This window comes from Ctenocephalides felis, unplaced genomic scaffold, assembly GCF_003426905.1.
Source record: "Ctenocephalides felis isolate EL2017-DRISC unplaced genomic scaffold, ASM342690v1 CF-g0.4_SCAFFOLD_03572, whole genome shotgun sequence".
NCBI lineage: Eukaryota > Metazoa > Arthropoda > Insecta > Siphonaptera > Pulicidae > Ctenocephalides > Ctenocephalides felis.
In genome coordinates, this window is record NW_020539726.1 from 39,340,183 (window position 1) to 39,360,362 (window position 20,180).

Consider the following 20,180-nt stretch of genomic DNA (forward strand, 5'->3'; position numbering starts at 1 on the left):
AATTCGGGGGCTCTTTTGGGCTCTACTTTGGGGCCTGTCGTGAGCAGGGATGCTCTTTCTTCATTGAAAATTAGATTGAGTAAAGACTCGGGGACTGGGATAAAGGCTGGTCTGTATAGGGCTTTGGCAAACTCCTGGTAATAGAAATATGAATAATTATAGAAATATGAATAATAATAGAAATATTGATGAAATATGTATTTTTTGGAATTTCTTTGCTCCCAAGGGCTCAAATGATAAAAAAATTTATAAAAAATAATTTTCTGGGAGTTTTAGCTCTTAGTAGTAACATTTAGATAGTCCGCGATTCAATTAAAAGTTTCGTATATTTATTATTAACATATTTTCCTAAGTAAATACTTGCGCCATCTGTAATAACTTTGATGCCATGATGAATAAATATTTCAACTAGCGGTGTATGGCATCGTGCCTTAAGGCAAATTGCTGGAACTTCCCGGTACCGTAATGAAATATTCGAGAAATTTTAAACGTTTTCAAATATATCATTACAATAACTGTATCTTTCATTATTTTTGCTATCTTATTGTTATATCTGAGCAAATCAAATGTAAATCATAAATCAATTATTACATTAACAATCGTCATTTCATTTCGAATTCAATTTCAAAAAAAAAAAAAATAGTTGCCGAATTTTACACAAAATTGAAAAAGTGCTCCCGTATAGTCACAGTCTAAACGCATTTGCAAATAATTCCGTGCGACATTTTCACTTATACTGTGCTTAGCTTGGCGGCATTTTCACATTTTTCGATAGTTTTCTCACAAAATTGAAAAAGTGCTCCCGTATAGTCACAGTCTAAACGCATTTTCAAATAATTTTATGGGACATTTTCACTTATACTGTGCTTAGCTTGGCGGCATTTTCACATTTTTCAATAGTTTTCTCACAAAATTGAAAAAGTGCTCCAGTGCATAAACAGTCTAAACGCACTCGGGTAAACATTTGTACCAGAGTGGCGCTTAGACTGTGCTTAGCCTGGGTAATTTTTTGAAGTTTTAATCCAAAATTACAAAAATATTTTTTGAAAAAAAAAATTAGAAACAAAATTTTTTTTTCAAAATCAATTATTTTGTTAAGACAAGCAGAAAGTTCTTTGAATCATTTAAATCGGACGCTTAGTTCTCTCAAAAACTGCCATTTTTTACACATTTAGCTCCGTATCCTCGAAATGGCTGGGCCTGCCTTTGCCAAAAACTAATAACCACTTCTCCCAATCATTACTAATTGAATTTTTTTTTAGATCATTCAAATCGGATGTTCCGTTCTCTCAAAACCTCGATTTCTATTTTCTGCACTCTTTGCTCCGTATCTCCGTAACGGCTGGACCTGTCTTTGCCAAAACTAATCCGCACATCTCCCTATCAATAGGAATCGAATGTTTTTTAAACCATTCAAATCGGTTGATCCGTGCGCCTGAAAACGTAGACGAAATTTGTATCCACACACACATATCAATTTTTTCTGAGGTATGCCAAAGTGTTCAGAAACCTTCAAAACGTCGAGAAATGCAAAAATTTTCAATTTCGATTTTCGGCCCATAACCCTACGGGAAGTTAAAAACAGTCCACAGGGATTTAATTAGAGGTTAAGCGGTTTATAAATATTTTTAAGTGTCATAATATTCGAGTTCACAAATGCTATCACAGATGGCGCAAGGATTTACTTAATGACATACGTTAATAACAAATATACGAAACTTTTAATCGAATCGCGGACTATCTAAATGTTAATATTAAGAGCTAAAACTTTCAGAGAATTTTCTTTATCAATTTTTTTATCATTTGAGCCCTTGGGAGCAAAGAAATTCGAAAATGTCCATATTAAGGACCACCCAAAATATTAAATTACCTGTGTAAAATCATTATTAGTGATAACATGCGGCGACACAGCATTAACAATCCCACTAAGCTTTTCTTCCTGTATACAAAACCAAATAAGACTCGTCAAGTCCTCAATGTGTATCCAAGGCAAAGGTTGTGTACCTCTGCCTACGGGACCTCCTAAACCCAACCAAAACGGTAAAATTAATTGCTTAATCATACCACCGTCACGACCAAGAACTACACCAGTCCTTAAAATAATCTAAACAAAAAAATAAGGGATAAATTACAATCTACTGCTGGCAGTGAGTATTTTTATCCCTTGCCTGTCGTGTAGGTGAATCAGGTGGTAGTTTAAGCGCATGCTCCCATTCGGCACACAAATGATTCATAAAATCGAAATTACGTTTTTCAGGTTTATCAAAATTTTCAGAAACTGGTTTATCGGTGTTCAAAGGATAAGAACTGACGCCTGTTATGCCTATGAAGACTTTCGGTTTAGTTTTGGCATTGTTGATACATTTTGCTAAACATTTTGAGGTGTTGATACGAGAACTGTAAACGTTCTGTTTGAACCTGGAAAATAGACTCTGAGAAAACGTTTGGATAAATAATGACTAATAAATAACTAAAGCTATATCCATTATATATATATATATATATATATATATATATATATATACATATATACATATATATCGTTGATCATTTCTATTTATTATACCCGGGTGTCCACCGTCTGGTAGGATCCAAGACATTCTGTCCGGCAACGTTGACAACAGCAGTAATCCCTTCGGGTAAACCGAATTGCTCAAGTTGCAACCAGGATACATGTTTTGGTCCTGGCATACGTGATACAACAGTGACATCGCAAGAGTGTCCTTTTAAATAGGTGCATAGGGCTTTGCCTATGAAACCTGTGCCACCACCTAAAGATAAATGACAATTTTATTTAACACCAAAAAGATTATTTGAAATGCAATTTCAATACATGAAAAATATATACAGATGAGGTGGTTTTAATGATTTATACACAAATATAATGATTTTTGAACTAAATTTTGATTATATTAAGCCTTTTTCTATATTATCTTACCTACTAATACGTGATGAGCCATTATTTGTATTATTTACAAACTTTTGACACTTGACAGTTGAAAAAGTGAGGTTATGTCTTTGTTATTCAACACTTTGTACTGAAATTTATTTAATTGTAATTATTATACAATATTTAATTTAATTTGCACAAAAACTATGATAATTTTAATTTACACATTATCTTGTGTCATTTTAATATTTATTTTAATATTTTAAAGAAAATGTATCACTTTTTTGCGATTTATAAATATTTACATTTGACAGTTGTGAACCGGTGTGAAGTTTAAGTTATAAATTTATATTATTTAAAAATGATTTTTATTTTATTTTTAATTTTTATTTAATTTGTGTTAAAAATAATAAATTGTAAGTATGAAAAGACTAAATTTAATTAATATGTACATTGTTTAGGTTATTATTTATTATATTATAAATTTTTGATACTTTGTTTGACAGTTGAAAAAGTGAGGTTATGTTAATAAGTTGGATTTAAATAAAATTAATTATTTATTATTATTATTATTAATTAAATTAAATATTTAGTTCAATGTATAAAATGAATGAAAAATTGTATTCAGTTTATTTTTATCTTTTAATTTATAAATAATAAAATTGATCATTTTTTTATGATTTATAAATATTTACATTTGACAGTTGTAAACCGTTGTGAAGTCTTATATCTCTGTTATTTAATATTAAAATAAATTTAATTTTAATTTTCCATATTATTTAATTTGTGTTAAAAATATTAAATTGTAAGTATAAAAAAGAGTTAATTTAGTTAATATGAATATTATTTGAGTTATTTAATGTATTAAAAAACTTTTAATAGTTCAGTTTGACAGTTGAAAAAGTGAGGTTATGTTAATAAGTTATTTAAATAAAATTGATTTTAATTAAATTAAATATTTAATTTATAGTGTTAAATAAATAATAAATTAAATTTAAATTCATTCATTCAGTTCATTCTTTGTTATTTTAATATATAAATAATAAAACGGATCATTTGTATGTGATTTATAAATGTTTAAATTTCACAGTTGAAAAAGTTAGGCTTCAAATTAACCCTTTCCAGTCAGATGCCAAAATTTATTTATTTAAATCTCGAAATTCGCGAAAGAAGGGTTAATTTAATTATGAATATGTACATTGAATATTTAATTATTGTATATGAGTAATTACTATTAATATATAATTTAATTAGTTAAATACATATAACAATAAATATTGTAGGAATAAAATAAGATTCAATTTATTGACTAATGATTTTTGTTTAATACTATTTTAAATCAAAATTAAAAATTTTTACATTTCTTCACGTTTCAGAAATTTCTGAACATTTTGGCATACCTAAGAAAAAATTCATGTCTGTGTGTGTGTGGATACATTTTTTCGTCGACGTTTTCGGACGCACGGATCAACCGATTTGAATGATTCAAAAAACATTTGATTCCTATTGATAAGGAGATGTGTTTATTAGTTTTTGGCGCAGGCAGGTCGAGTCGTTACGGAGATACGGAGCAAAGAGTGCAGAAAATACAAATCGAGTTTTTGTGAGAACGGAGCATCCGATTTGAATTATTTAAAAAACATTCAATTTGTAATTATGAGAAGAAGTAGTGATTAGTTTTTGGCAAGGGCAGATCCAGCCGTTTCGAAGATACAAAAAAAGTAAAAAAAGATGATCTTTGGTGGTCAAAAATAACATAAGAGTACGTTTGCACATCAAATTATTAGATACTTGATATAGTTTTTGAAAATGTATACTAATTTTGTTACAATTTTTTTGGGTTTCGTACCAAGATTTTTAATTTTTAAAGTTTCGGTTCTAACAAATTCAAAATTTCAAAATTATACAAAATTCAATTCAAAATTTCAAAAATATACAAAGTTTTATACTTCAAATACGAATTTTAAATTTACAAATCAGTTTGAAAATGTATATATTTCAAATGCTTTATTCTATTTGTAAGAAATATAAGGTTGTCAAATATCTCTCTTCCGCCTTTTTGTATTATAAACCAAGAGCAAAAAGCGGAAGGGAGATATTTGACAACCTATCCTCAGATGGATTCAGTCGGCACCTCTTGCTAATGTAAACATTCTCAAGTGCTTTGAGCGATAAGATCGTCACTGTATATTTATAATATATAATAATTATAATTATCTATTTGAAAATGTATAAAACAATTGTTGTTAATCATTGATGAATTTTTATTGATTACTGATTTTTTTTTCCTCGAATATATAATTCTGGTACGGGAAGTTCCAGCAATTTGCCTTAAGGCACGATGCCATACACCACTAGTTATTTATGTATTTATATTCACATTTATGCTTTTATGTTATATTTATATTAACATTTATGAATCATATTATATTTTAATTTCATTCTAACTAAATTTGAAATTTGAAATTTGAATTCGATCCGTTCCCGCGCTCCTCTATCCACCCTGAACTTGGCGCCGCTCCAACCTGTCTCTCTGTCTAATAAAAAATGTCCGCCGTCTCTCGTGTTGAATAAAATATGGCATCGCCTCTCGAAAATTTGGAAGTGCAATTGGAGATGTTTATTGAAAACGTAAGACAAATTCGTATTATCGTAAGTGATTTTCAACCTCAAGGACAAAGCGTTTTGAATCAGAAGATGTAAGAACTTGTTTGTTGTAATAATAATAATCTTAATGTCGTAGTATTGTAGTAATGTTGCACTCTTTATACGTGGACATTATTAGCACACGGTCGGCCATAGTTAAAGTTAAAAACGTGTGATGAGATACTATTTTAGACAAAAGCTCTGCAAGTATTATATGTTAGTATTATTTTTGCAGCCAGGGTCTTGTTAGTGGTCTGCAGGAGGTTGAGAAATTGAAAAATCAAGTGCAGGACATACACGTACCCCTGGAAGTGTTCGAGTGAGTACCTAACCTATATTTAACATATTTCATCATCTTGGTAAAAGGTAAAAGTAAAGACTTAAGGGGGTATTTTAGTGATGAAATCGATCAAGGTAATCGTTATATTTTATATTTTCTTGGTCAACGTTACAAGAGTACAGGAAAAAAGTAAAAATGAAAGAAAGTTGCAAATTTTTAAAATTTGGTCTCAAAAAGTTGACATTTGACTCTGTCCACGATTGCAACCCTCCTAGTAATCCAAAATGAAAAGAAAAAGAATATTAATCTATTGTTGCTTTGGTATATACTAGGATTAAATTCTTGCATCAATTTCTTACCACTTTTTTGAGTTTCTATATTGCTTTTAATATAGTAACGATTGAAATTTTGATATGAGGCTAGTATATGTCAAAGAGGAGTCTTTAAAGAAGATTCTCTAAAAATTTCAAGTGAATCGATACTGTAAAACAGTAGAACAAGTTAAAAAATCAATTTTTGACAAATAAGTATCAATTTCTTGCTATTTTTAATTATTTTTCAATATTTTATGCCTTGCCATTTAATATTTCAGTCAATAATTACATTTTTCTCACTTAAAATTTAACAAATATTGGAATTTAAGTACAACTTGATATTTATTTAATTTTTTTATTTATTTATTTATTCAACGCCCAAGGCAATAATACAATATAGTTACATTTTGAAGTGTACAAATTATAAACTAAAGAGATAAGTGAGAAAATTAGAGTATTAAGAGTTCATAGATAGCTTTGTAAATACAAATTTCATTGTTTACTTTTTGAGTTTCTAGATTTTTTTAAAGTAGTAACTATTGATATTTTACAATGAGTCTAGTATATGCTTGAAGAGAAGTCTATAGGAAGATTATTTTAAAAATTTCAAATGTATCGATCCAGTAGAACTACAGAAATCATGTACATTGTATTCAAAAAGATTGTTTTGAGGAAAATATCTTTAAATTGTGCAAAAGGAAGGATATACAAAAGGATTATCACAGCTGTATCTCCGAAAATAATTTTAATTTGAAAAATTCTCTTGTACACGTATTCTTAAATAGTTAAGCTTTGAAAATATGAAAAAAACTAAAACAATTTTGTGGAATTTGACACTAGAATACCCCCTTGAATTAGGTGCATTTAATCAGGACTGTAAAATAAAAAAAAATGGCCCCATAATTGCTCTAGGTAGATTCCTAATTTTACTTTATACTGATGAGAGATCGATAATGGATATATTTTCTGAACGTGTAGAAAAATACTATTTTTTTTATTATAATAAATGTTCAAATTGTTTTCTATCTACATTAATCTATATCTTAAATCTATATCTCGAGAATTGATATTTTCAGTTCTTTTTCATATAAATGCTTATATATAATGCGAATATTATAGTGAACTAGTGGTGCATGGCATCGTGCCTTAAGGCAAATTGCTGGAACTTCCCGTATCGTAATGAAATAGTCGAGGAATATTAAATGTTTTCAAATAGATTATTATAAATACTGTATCTTTTATTATTCCTATTTTATGGACAAAATAATTATAGTATGGATTGGACAAGAACGTTTATATATGTTTACATGAAAAGAAAATAAACAAAACTTGATTAAGCGGAGTTGAAACGAAGGACCTTATCTCATATTTCTAAGAATTATTTAAACTGAATTGCAAAGTTAAAATTATTTATTTCCAGAATATAAGTGAGCTTTGGAATTTAGGCAAGGATTAAAACTAAAATCACAAATATTTTTGATATTAAAAAATAATTTTGTTTTCCCCAAAAACATTCGTTTCGTCATTACAAGCAAAAGGTTTTTTGAATCATTCAAATCGGATGCTTCATTATCTCAAAAACTAAGATAACATTTAGAGAATTCGCAACTTTTCTTTTTTCAAGCAAATTACAACCCTTTTTGACAATTTGGCAATTTTTAACATTTATATAAATTTTTTCAAACAATTTTCAACATTTTCAGACCAATTTCATTTTTTTGGAAAATTTTCTACGTTTTTAGACTAATTCAACATTTATTTAGACAAATTACATTTTATTAGGGAAATTTTTATTTTTTTTTAGACTAATTGCAACATTTTTTCAAACAGTTACACCACTTTTAGACAATTTGCAATATCTATTAAAGCATACACATTTTTTACATAATTTTCAACATTTTCTGAACAATTTTATTTTCTCAGAGAATTTTCATCATTTTCAGAGAATTTACGACTATTTCAGATAAATTGCAACATTTTTTCAAACAACAAAAGGTTTTTTGAATTATTCAAATCGGATGCTTAGTTCTTTCAAAAACTGCATTTTTTGACACATTTAACTCCGCATCTCCAAAACGGCTGGACCTGCCTTTGTCAAAAACTAATCACCAGTTCTCCCCATCATTACAAATCGAATGTTTTTTGAACCATTCAAATCGGATGCTTAAGTCTCTCAAAAACCTACCATTTTTAGCACATAGCTTCGTAACTCCGAAACCACCGGACCTGTCTTTATCAAAAACTAGTCACCACTTCTCGCAATCATTACAAATTGAATGTTTTTTGAATCATTCAAATCGGATAAAAAAATTTAAGTTATAGTCCGAAAAGTTCCAGCAATTTTTCTTAAGCCATGCACCAATAGTTTTATCTTATTATTATTAGGGTTGCACCGAATAATATATTCGGCATGTAATTACTATTTACAGTTGTTATATTACTAACGTACTACATGTATATTCAATTTTTATGCCTAGGCTTGCAACGACTATTTGGTTACTCTTTTTTATTTGGAAAATTTGGCACTATTTATACTATTCGGCCGAATACCAAATAATTAGGTAACATGTGATAAGGAAACGAAATAAAAATGAATCTGAAATGAAATGTGATAAGAAAATGAATCAAAAAGTGATTTTATATATATTATATATTAGGGTGGTCCTTAATATGGACATTTTCAAATTTTTTTGCTCCCAAGGGCTCAAATGCTTCCAAATTATTTAATAAAAATTCTCTAAAAATTTAAGCTCTTAATATCAACATTTAGATAGTTCGCAATTCAATTAAAAGTTTCGTATGTTTATTATTACCATATATTCTTGCGCCATCTGTGATAGCATTTGTGAACTCGAACCTCCAACATTGACTCTTAAAAATATTAATAAATTACTTCCATGGGTGTGGAAATATTTATTCATCATGGCATCAAAATTAATTTTGCAGCAAAATATTTATTCAATTGTTGATGTTGACACTCAAAGTAATAAATTGTCATTAAAATTGCAAATCTGCTACCACAGATGGCGTAAGGATTTACTTAATGACATGTGTTAATAAAAAATATATCACACTTTTAATTGAATTGCGGTCAATTTAAATTTTAATATTAAGAGTTAAAACTATTAGATATTTATTTTTTTATAAATTTGGAATCATTTGAGCCCTTGGGTGCAAAGAAATTCTAAAATGTCCATATTAAGGACCACCCTAATATATATAAATGTATTTTCAACTGTTTCTTTCGTAAACATTTAATATTTACTTTCATAAACACAATATTTTTCTTATATATCAGAAAGGCTATGATATAATCATAATAAAATAAATCAAAACTGGCCAAAAATATTGTTCGTATTTTTTGCGATAAAGAGGCTGAAAAGATGATATCTCTTTATTTAGAAATTCTTAGATTGAATATAAAGAATGTCTTTATTAATATAGTGTATCTATATATTTATAAGACATGCGTGTAACTTTTAAATTGATTCTTAACATAAACATATAACAATAACGTGTCCTTTGAATATTGAAAAGAGTTTTTCACGTGTTTGTTTATAATCTCAAAAGTCGATAAAGTCTAAATTATTATATGTACGAAGTACAATAACGAATTTATTTCATATATTAGGGGGCGTCCATTAATCACGTGAGGGAGGGAGGGGTATAGTAAGATATCATTTTTATTTATTTTTCACCGGATTTTTTTAATTGCAACCCTTTCAAAAAAAAAAATCGAAATTTTACTTTTTTTTCCTCGTAAGTAAAAATATACGTGGTGTGTGTCGGGGTGGGGTGGGGCTAAATTTGATTATCACAAAAAATTCTTAAAACATTGATCACTTGATTAATGGACGCCCCCAAAGTATACTTAGGCTTGCAAATATATAGATCCATTGCAAGATAAAACACACACAATATAAGGTTGTCAAATATCTCCCTTCCGCCTTTTTGTATTATAAACCAAGAGCAAAAAAGCAGAAGGGAGATATTTGACAACCTAATATTTTAGCTGAGCGGCGGCGTCTCCTTTGATTTAACTATTCGTTATTTGGTCGAATATCAAAAAAGGTGCCGAATATTCGGTGCAAGCCTAATTATTATTTATATTTCTATTTCTATATATTTACAATTTGTTATTTCTATACAGCTACATAGATCAAGGGCGTAACCCCCAGCTGTACACAAAAGACTGCATCGAAAAAGCTTTGTCCAAAAACGAGGAGGTCAAAGGCAAAATCGACACCTACCGCAAATTCAAGGCTAATATGCTAGTTGAGTTACAACGTACATTTCCCAATGAACTAAACAAATATCGAGCTTTGAGAGGCGATGAATAACCACTAAAAACCTAACCACTGTGCGCGTTTTATTATAAACTCTATTTAATTAATATTTGGACTTGTGTATTTAAAACAAAATGTCTGAGTTCGACGGTGCACCTGCACAATCCAACTTGCACAAGCAAGATTTGGCTCAACTTGACGTAACGAAACTGACAGCGTTGTCGCCTGAGGTAATATCTAGACAGGCTACTATAAATATCGGTACTATAGGTCATGTAGCTCACGGTAAATCTACGATAGTTAAAGCTATTTCTGGGGTGCAGACTGTACGTTTTAAAAATGAATTGGAGCGTAATATTACTATAAAACTTGGTTACGCTAATGCCAAGATTTATAAGTGCGATAACCCGAATTGCCCGCGGCCTGTGTGTTATATTTCTGGGGGTTCTAGTAAGGATGATAGTTTTCCTTGTTACCGGGCTAATTGTACAGGTAGATTCCATTTAGTGCGTCATGTTAGTTTTGTAGATTGTCCTGGTCACGATATTTTGATGGCTACAATGTTGAACGGTGCGGCGGTTATGGACGCCGCCCTTTTGTTGATAGCCGGTAACGAATCTTGTCCCCAACCGCAAACAAGTGAACACTTGGCTGCTATTGAGATTATGAAGTTGAAGCATATTTTGATTTTGCAAAACAAAATTGATTTGGTTAAGGAAGGTCAGGCTAAAGAGCAGCATGAGCAGATTACTAAGTTTGTGCAAGGGACTGTGGCTGAAGGTGCACCTATCGTACCAATTTCCGCGCAATTGAAATACAATATCGAAGTTTTGTGCGAGTATATTGTTAAAAAAATCCCGGTGCCGGTGCGTGACTTTACATCACCCCAAGATTAATAGTCATACGATCCTTTGATGTCAACAAACCCGGTTGCGAGGTTAAGGACCTAAAAGGCGGTGTAGCTGGTGGTTCTATCCTCCAAGGCGTGTTGAAAGTCGGTATGGAGATCGAGGTACGTCCAGGCCTGGTCAGCAAAGACGCCGATGGTAAAATGAGTTGCCGCCCCATATTCTCACGTATAGTATCCCTATACACCGAGCAAAACGAACTGCAATACGCAGTCCCTGGTGGTCTCATCGGTGTAGGCACCAAAATCGAACCAACCCTATGCAGAGCCGACCGTCTGGTAGGACATGTCCTTGGTGCAGTCGGAACCTTACCCAACATCTTCATAGAACTCGAGGTCTCTTATTATCTCCTAAAACGCCTTTTGGGCGTTCGCATCGAAGGCGACAAAAAAGCTGCCAAGGTACAAAAACTCACCAGAAACGAAGTCTTGTTAGTCAACATCGGGTCTTTAAGCACTGGTGGTCGTGTCGTGGCTGCCAAGGCTGATTTAGCAAAGATTTCTCTAACCACTCCCGTGTGTACACAGGCTGGGGAAAAGATTGCCCTTAGTCGTAGGGTTGAAAAACATTGGAGGTTGATCGGATGGGGCCAGATCCGCGGAGGGGAGACCATTGAACCGACAACTAGTTAGTAAATTAAATTTTTGGTTAATTAGTATCATTTCAACTTATTGTACTTTTACATAAGATTTTCTTTGTTGGGTGTATATTATTAAAATATTATTATTGTATTTGTAATACAGATGACACTAGTTTTTTTTGTTCAGATTTTTCAGGAATAAAAAGTTTATACGTAGATAGAATTTTTACATACAGTACTTTGTTTTATATTAACTAATAAATTGATACTATTAATATGAAAGGTGATTTGGTTTATTTTTGGAAGGGTAGTTTTATGATAGTTATGTTTATATATTTCAGGCAATTTGCAACATTTTCAGATTATGAGATAATCTACGACGTTTTAAGACGCTCAAGAACATACAGTAAAATTCCAATTATCCGAATTAATGGGGACCCATTCGGATAATCGGAGTTTGTTTTTAAAATTGCCATTGGAGAGAAAAAAAGTTACGTTTTGATATTGCACTATTTTTTATTGAATTAAACATGACATTTTCACATGTTTTAAATATAAATAAAATGTACTTATGTACAAGTTTAGAAATAAAAATCATTGTTTTGTAAACATCTCCATCAAATCAAAACAAACAATGTGCCTACACTTGCTTTGCTGGTGGAAGAATAATAGCGCACTCAGACTTTTTTTGGACAATTTTTTTTTCTGAAAGTGATTCGGATAATCGGCGATTCGGATAGTCGGAGTTCGGATAATTGGAGTTCTACTGTAATTGTATTTTTAGACCATCTACATTTTCAAATAACATTCTTAGACTATCTACTACATTTTCGCACAAATTATATTTTCAGATAATCTGCTGCATTTTCATTGAAGCTACCATATTGCGAGTTAATTTATAACATTTTCAGATGCCTAATAACATTCTCAGACAATTTTTAGACGAAGTACTATATTTGCTGAGAATCTGCAACATTTTCACTGACTACAATATTTTTAGACAATTTGAAACGTTTTTAATCCATTTGCAACCAATTTCAAGATCATTTTTGCAACATTTTTATTGAATCTACAACATTTTTAGACAAATTTTTTTTCCAAAGAATTTTCAATGTTATCAGACATTTTGCAATAATTTTATTTATACTTTTAACAAAAATTTCGTTGAACCTACAACATTTTTAGACAGAAAATTTGCAACAGTTTCAGGCAATTTCCACCATTTATTCAAATTACTATATTTTTACAGGATTTACTGCAATTTTAGATAAGTTGCAACATTTTTCAAACACACTTTTAGGCAATTAGGAACATCATACATTTACATACAACTTTCAACATTTTCAGAACAATTTTACTTTTTCATAGCATTTTTAACATTTTCAGAGAATTTTCAACATTTTCAGATACATTGCAACATTTTTTATAAACACTTTTAGACAATTTGCAACATGTATTAAGACAAATTATAAATATATTTTTTTTTTAGATAAATTGCAACAATTTCAGACACATTTTATTTTTTCAGAGAATTTTCACCATTTTCAGATAAATTGCAACATTTTTCAAACACAATACTTTCAGACAATATGCAACATTTATCAAGACAAATTACATTTTTTCAGATAAATTGCAACAATTTCAGATAAAATTGTTTTCAGAAAATTTTCAACATTTTCAATTTACAACTATTTGTGATAAATTGCAACAATTTTTCAACAATTTTCAACATTTTCATACACAACTTTTAGACAATTTTCAACATTTTCATACAATTTGCAAAAATTTTAGATAAATTGCATATTTTAATAAACAAATTACAACACTTTTAAACGATTTGCAACATTTATGCATTTACATACATTTTTCAAAGAATTTTCGACATTTTCAGATTAATTTTATTTTTTCAGAATTTTCAGAGAAATTGCAACATTTTTCAAACAATTGTATTCATACAATTTGCATCTCATTATACATTTTAATACATTTTTTGTAAGAATTTTCAACATTTTCATAGCATTTTTATTTTCTCAGAGAATTTTCAACATTTTCAGAGATTTCATATAAATTATTTTATAGCAATTATTATTTTAAATTTATTATTATAAATTATTTCTATAGCAATTATTTCATATAAATTATAACTTTTTTTCAAACAAATTACGATACTTTTAGACAATTTGCAACAATTTCAGATAAATTGCAACATTTTTCAAACACACAACACTTTTAGACAATTTGCAATATATATTGAAACAAATTATTTTTTTTTTCAGACAAATTCATTTTTTTTCAGAGAATTTGCAACTGTTTCAGATACATTGCAACATTTTTCAAACACACTATAATACTTATAGACAATATGCAACATTTATTAAGCAAATTATATATTTTTTTTAGATAAATTGCAACAATTTCAGACAAATTTCTTTTTTTTCAGGTAATCTTATCTACAACTATTTCAGATACACTTCAACATTTTTTTCAAAAAATAACATCACTTTTGGACAATTTGCAACATTTACTTACATTTTTTTCAGCAAATTTTCAACATTTTCAGAGAATTTGCAACTATTTCAGATAAATTTCTCATTTTTCAAACAAATTACACCACTTTTAGACAATTTGCAACATTTATTAAAGTAAACATATTTTTTCGAAGAATTTTCAATATTTTCAGAGAAATTTCAACTTTTTTTTTCAAAGAAATTGCAACACTTAGACATTTTGCTACATTCATTAAGGCAAATTACATTTTTTCAGATAAATTGGAACAATTTCAAAACATTATCTTTTTTTTTCAAAGAATTTCCAACATTTTCAGAGAATTTGCAATTATTTCTGATGAATTGCAACATTTTTTTTAACAAATTAAACCAATTTTAGACAATTTGCAACATTTATACATTTACATACATTTTATCAGATAATTTTCAACATTTTCAGAGAAAAGTGCAACTTTTTTAACTAAATTGCAATTGCAATTTATCTGAAATATGTAGCAAATTTTCTGAAAAATGTTGAAAATTCTCTTGGAAAATTAAATTGGTATGAAAATATTTTGAAAATTCTCTGAAAAAATGTATGTAAATGTATAAATGTTGCAAATTGGCTAAAACTGTTGTAATTTCTTTGAAAAGAAAAAGTTGCAATTTCTCTAAATATGTTGAAACTTTTCCGAAAAAATGAAAGTGGTCTGAAAATGTTGAAAATTTGTCTGAAAAAAATTATGTAAAATTATAATTGCAAATTAGCTAAAACTAATGTTGAAAAGAAAAAGTAGCAAGTTCTCTAAAAATATTGAAAATTTTTCAAAAAAAATAGTATAAATTTTGTAAATTGTCCATGTTTTCAAAAAAAAAAAATCAACCAATTTAACCAATAATTTATGATTTACATTTGATTTACTCAATTCAAAAATAATGAAAGTTACACTATTTGTAATAATACCGTTTAAAATTTCTCGAATATTTCATTACGGTACAGAAAGTTTCAGCAACACTAGTTTTGTTCTTATTTCCAATATTAAAATTGATTCAGATTATTTGGCTGTATTGAATAAAAGCAAAATAACTATTAGATGCAGAGATAACAAAGAAGAATGTCTCGTATATATTGTTGAGAATTGTGTTCTTTATAATTATAAATAATAGTCATAAGTAAATTCATTTTAACGATGTATAATTCCAAGTAATGCTAAATGTTGCAAATATCTTGTACATCTGCAAGACAACCCTTAATAAAAGTTTATGATAGCTCATGTACCATCGGCGAACTATCATAAAACTAGAAATATTGGAAATATTTCAAAAATGTAAAAATATAAAAGTTAGTTAGTCCTGAACTGTTGAAGAAGTAACAACAAAAATATTATAATAAAGCGCTAAATAAATTTTTGTATCTAAATAAATTCTTTGATTTCACACACTTCCAGAAGAGCTACAAATGTTCCAATTCTCGTCGTTAAGTATTCCAAATAAAACTCTGATCTACTCAAAAAGTTATTAAAAATTGGTTACATTTAATCATTAATTAATAAATTCATTACTAACGTCTCTTCGATATACTGTACTAGTGCTGCCTTCTTCAGAACGCTGCATAAATTAAAATGGAGGCAACGTCATGGCGATCTATTTATGATTATTTATCTATGGATTCACTCACGACATGTTCCTAACAAACTTCACTCTTGTTTGGAAACCGAATGAAAGTGTGCGTACTAACCTAATATAATTATTGTCCTTAAAAATCTCACAAATTTGCTCGTAAGCATGATTGAATAACAAAAACAGTGCCGAATTTAATAAACAACCTATAAAATTCCACTTACAAATAACATCCTTCACAAACAAACCAATTTTTACTACCTAACCTAAAATGTCAGCCATCAAAATCACAATCCTTAGTTCAGGATTCGTGCTCCTCTCATCCCTGTCAGCATACACTTACATGTACTGCCAAAAGAAAGTGAAATCAAGATGCTTCCGACACATTCCTGTGACGACATCAGATTTAAGTAAAGGTGACAACGTCAAATACCGAAAGCACATCAAGACTGTTGTAGAACTCATCGACAAAGCCACCAGATCAGTATACATCACCATGTATCTATTTACTATCCGAGACTTTTGTGGAGCCTTGATCAGAGCCCAGCAGCGAGGGGTTGATGTTAAAATCATCTTGGACGGGACCATGATGAACTGTATGGGGTCTCAGAAGGGTAAACTCGCAGAAGGAGGTAAGAGTAATAAATGATACATTGTTTGTGACTTATGTTTGTAATGGTTGTTTGATGGTTTGTAGATATAGAAATCCGGTGCAACACAGACTTGAACTTTCTTATCCACCATAAGTTCTGTTTGATCGATTCGGATTGCAAAAATTGGCTTACAGAATTTAAATCGGATGCTGAGTTGCCTTTGCAAGGAATTTTGATTACTGGATCACAAAACTGGACCAGACAGGTAATAAAAATATATATACATGTATATGTGTGTGTATGTATATATATATATATATATATATATATATATATAAATATACTAGCTGACCCGGCAAACGTTGTTTTGCTAAGTAAGGTATTTTCTAAACAATTTCTAGAGAATAAAAACTATTAAAACTTTAAGTGTATAAGGATGTGTTGTTTTGAATGCTATATACAGTGAGGTGTTATCAAAACAATAAACCCCATTACACTTTCTAGTTTTATACACTTTCTATAGAAAACATGGTATAATCTATACAATCCAAGTCTTTTTTTGGTCTTCCGACTTATTAATTACGTTTCAAGTTTTTCAGATTCTTTCTAGATCTGGATTTTGTGTATAATTGTAAATAATACTACTGAGCTTATACAAAATTTTCAAATTTCTGCGAGGAGAGATAGAAAATGAATTAAGTATTTCTTCTTTGACCTTGCTTTTTGAAAAGTTTCAAGTAACATTCGACGAATTGAAGTAAATTTAATAAAAAGTATAATGCTTTAGCTTTACTGGTTTTTGACACTTTGGTTGTGGAACTTTTAACCCCATACCTTCATATATTACTATCCATCCATCGATAAATTCTGGGAAATTATAACTGGGAATAAGTTATTCGACAAAATGTACCTTTGATCGATTCCAAATTTAGGTTCTGATTTTAAATAATGTAAATTAAAAAAATATATTCTAGAAAATGTTTTATAAATACCATTGTGTATATAATTATACAAATGAGTTCTTTCAGAGCATCGTGTTTAAGAAAAATATGATTTGTCAACCATACCGAGTTTTATAGTTCACTTCACTATTTATACGAATGGGCAATGGCACTATCATAACATTATAATTGATAATCATTTATTTAAAAGAAATAATTTTATTATTGATTCCCTACAAATTTCAAATTGTCATCCATACATGATTACATAGCTATCATTTGCGTTTTAGTAAAAATTTTATATTCACGTAATAATTTTCCAAAAGTGGCGATTAAAAAATGCATATTAATATATTTGTATCAAAACAGAAACACCGAATGACAGTTGACAATTGAAAGTAAATATCATAAACTGAATGGATAGTTTATAAATAATTAATTTTGAATTAGAATGAAAAACGGGTACTACATATGTTTCTCCTGGCTCTAAACTACCTCCCTGCCAATTTTCATCTAAATCCGTTCAGCCGTTTGTGAGTTATAAGTGTTCTAACTTAAGCGATCCTCTTTTATATATATATATATATATATATATATATATATATGATAATCTAATATTTTTGCAGCCCAACCGAGGAATTGAAAAAAGATTAAATAACAAAATTATTTATTCCTTGATGTGTGTCATCATTCAGTAATCTAAAAATTAATCAACATATATATAATTCTAGAAACCCAAATCTATTCAAAACGATGCTTTCAGAACATATAATTAACTTGAACCACACTTTTAACATGTGCATTCCTTCAATCCTTTACATTGAAAAAAATTGTGACCTTAGACAGATAGTTGAGTCTTTACTTATATCCCTTAATACTTCTTGTGTAAACAAACGTAATTCCTCTCATCTCTTACATGACAGTTACAAAGTCATCATTAATTTCATGAAAAGTAATTCTATACATTTTTAGAATCTTTGGTTCGTTATATTTTTTCTCTGCTTTTCTTTTCCCTTTCGTTTCTCACACCCCGCTCCCACTCCTTCACTACACTTGCGTTGTAACCTTGATCAGTGTCCACAATGCACCGCTATTAATAACATTAAATATAGGAGGGTAATATGTGCTCCTTCTATTTCTCGTTTGTTAATATAATAGTATATTATTATTTTACACAAATTTAGTGTTCAATCAATTTGACATCATAATTAATTTTTTCTGTTGTTTTTCCTGGTTTGTTCCTCCTTTTTCATATATTTATATTTATCATCAACTTTGTATTTATGTTATATGGTTTTTAGATTACTAAATGATGACACACATCAAGTGTCGAAACGTTTGATGGAATAAATAATTTTGTTATTTAATCTTTTTTTAATTCGACGATTGGGCTGCAAAAATATTACAATATATATATATATATATATATATATATATATATATATATATAATTATTATTTTTTCCAGGCGACAACTGGAAATTGGGAATATCAACTCTATACCTCTAGTCAAGCCCTCGTCCGCAGGTTCCACAATGAATTTATGCGAATGTGGGAAGTTTTCACACCGCAATAAAATTTATTTAGGTATTTTAAAGAGTGACGACTGCATTCCATATCTTGTTCTGCAATATCTAATGCATAATGAATATGTGTATATAATAAAATGACTTTTACATTGTGATATAGACAATAATTAAATAAAAATAAAAAGTTTTGTATTATTAGTTATAAATCTTTTTGGCTTTTATTTATATATGTATATATATTATTTTGAATTGTTTATATAACTTATAAAAATAATCCAAAAGTCTGCTTATAATATTGTAGATTGTCTGCAATTGCTGTAGATTTAAAAAAGTGTTGTAAATTGGCTGAAATTGTAGATTCAATAAGAATGTTGTAGATTGTTTGAAAACGTTAAAAATTGTCTAAAAATATTGGTCGTTGTTTAAACAAGTGCAAGAACATTGTCTGAAAATATTATAGATTGACTAAAAATAGTCTAAAAATATAACAAGTTCTCTATTGAATATAATGTGCCTTAATAAATGTTACAAATTGTCTTGAATTGTTGCAATTTATTGAATGCTAAAATATAACTTAACTTGTCTTGTTGCAATTTGTCTGAAAATGTTGAAAATTCTCTGAGAAAATAAAATTGGTCTGAAAATGTTAAAAATTTCCTGAAAAAAATGTAACAAGTTTTTTTCATATGTTGCAATTTGGTAATATGTAACTAAGAAAATTTTCTGAAAATGTTGAAAATTTCCTGAACAATATCTAATTTGTCTAAATGAATGTTAAAAAAAATTGAAGTTGTTCTGAACTTGTTGCAATTTATCTGAAAAAATGTAATTTGTTTTAATAAATGTTGCAAATTGTCTAAAAGTGGTGTAATTTGTTTGAATAAAATGTACAATTTATCTAAAAATGTCAAAAATTTACTGAAAAAATTAAATTGGTCTATTAATATAATAATATATAAACGTATAATTTGCCTTAAGGCACGATGCCATACACCACTAGTTTTGCTATTTAATCAATCATTAATAAAGTTGCATTTGACGAAATCTTTGAATAGTTACTGTGTATGAGTGTTTTTTTAACATAACATTCACCCATGTTATATTATTT

General features: G+C 28.9%; 4 protein-coding genes across 4 annotated transcripts; 3 read left to right on the plus strand and 1 right to left on the minus strand.

The window, feature by feature from the left end:
• Positions 1-2: 2 nt before the first annotated feature.
• LOC113388458 (epimerase family protein SDR39U1) lies at positions 3-3,040 on the minus strand (the record flags this gene model as incomplete). The annotated part of the gene is made up of 5 exons (XM_026625835.1): positions 2,939-3,040; positions 2,567-2,771; positions 2,169-2,418; positions 1,871-2,104; positions 3-134 (listed from the first exon to the last, which is right to left on the minus strand). Coding segments are annotated over exons 1-5 (843 nt in total), but the record flags the coding sequence as incomplete, so codon positions are not given.
• A 2,409-nt stretch (positions 3,041-5,449) lies between these two features.
• Positions 5,450-10,503, plus strand: LOC113388630 (mediator of RNA polymerase II transcription subunit 10). The gene is made up of 3 exons (XM_026625994.1): positions 5,450-5,589; positions 5,772-5,855; positions 10,281-10,503. Exons 1-3 carry the CDS (start codon positions 5,468-5,470, stop codon positions 10,468-10,470), a joined length of 396 nt encoding a protein of 131 aa, XP_026481779.1. The 5' UTR covers positions 5,450-5,467; the 3' UTR covers positions 10,471-10,503.
• A 30-nt stretch (positions 10,504-10,533) lies between these two features.
• On the plus strand, positions 10,534-12,132 carry LOC113388627 (eukaryotic translation initiation factor 2 subunit 3). The gene is given in 2 exon segments (XM_026625991.1): positions 10,534-11,298; positions 11,301-12,132. Coding segments are annotated over 2 exon segments (1,404 nt in total). The 5' UTR covers positions 10,534-10,550; the 3' UTR covers positions 11,957-12,132.
• A 3,956-nt stretch (positions 12,133-16,088) lies between these two features.
• Positions 16,089-19,220, plus strand: LOC113388629 (mitochondrial cardiolipin hydrolase-like). The gene is made up of 3 exons (XM_026625993.1): positions 16,089-16,642; positions 16,708-16,868; positions 19,012-19,220. Exons 1-3 carry the CDS (start codon positions 16,282-16,284, stop codon positions 19,117-19,119), a joined length of 630 nt encoding a protein of 209 aa, XP_026481778.1. The 5' UTR covers positions 16,089-16,281; the 3' UTR covers positions 19,120-19,220.
• The last annotated feature ends 960 nt before the right edge of the window (positions 19,221-20,180 follow it).

Bases quoted from the DNA above. Each gene is read 5' to 3' on its own strand.
- LOC113388630 (XM_026625994.1), top strand. From the start codon at position 5,468: ATGGCATCGCCTCTCGAAAATTTGGAAGTGCAATTGGAGATGTTTATT. The intron at 5,590-5,771 runs GTAAGAACTTGT...TTATTTTTGCAG, and splicing joins AGCGTTTTGAATCAGAAGAT to CCAGGGTCTTGTTAGTGGTC. The intron at 5,856-10,280 runs GTGAGTACCTAA...ATTTCTATACAG, and splicing joins GTACCCCTGGAAGTGTTCGA to CTACATAGATCAAGGGCGTA.
- LOC113388629 (XM_026625993.1), top strand. From the start codon at position 16,282: ATGTCAGCCATCAAAATCACAATCCTTAGTTCAGGATTCGTGCTCCTC. The intron at 16,643-16,707 runs GTAAGAGTAATA...GATGGTTTGTAG, and splicing joins GGGTAAACTCGCAGAAGGAG to ATATAGAAATCCGGTGCAAC. The intron at 16,869-19,011 runs GTAATAAAAATA...TATTTTTTCCAG, and splicing joins CACAAAACTGGACCAGACAG to GCGACAACTGGAAATTGGGA.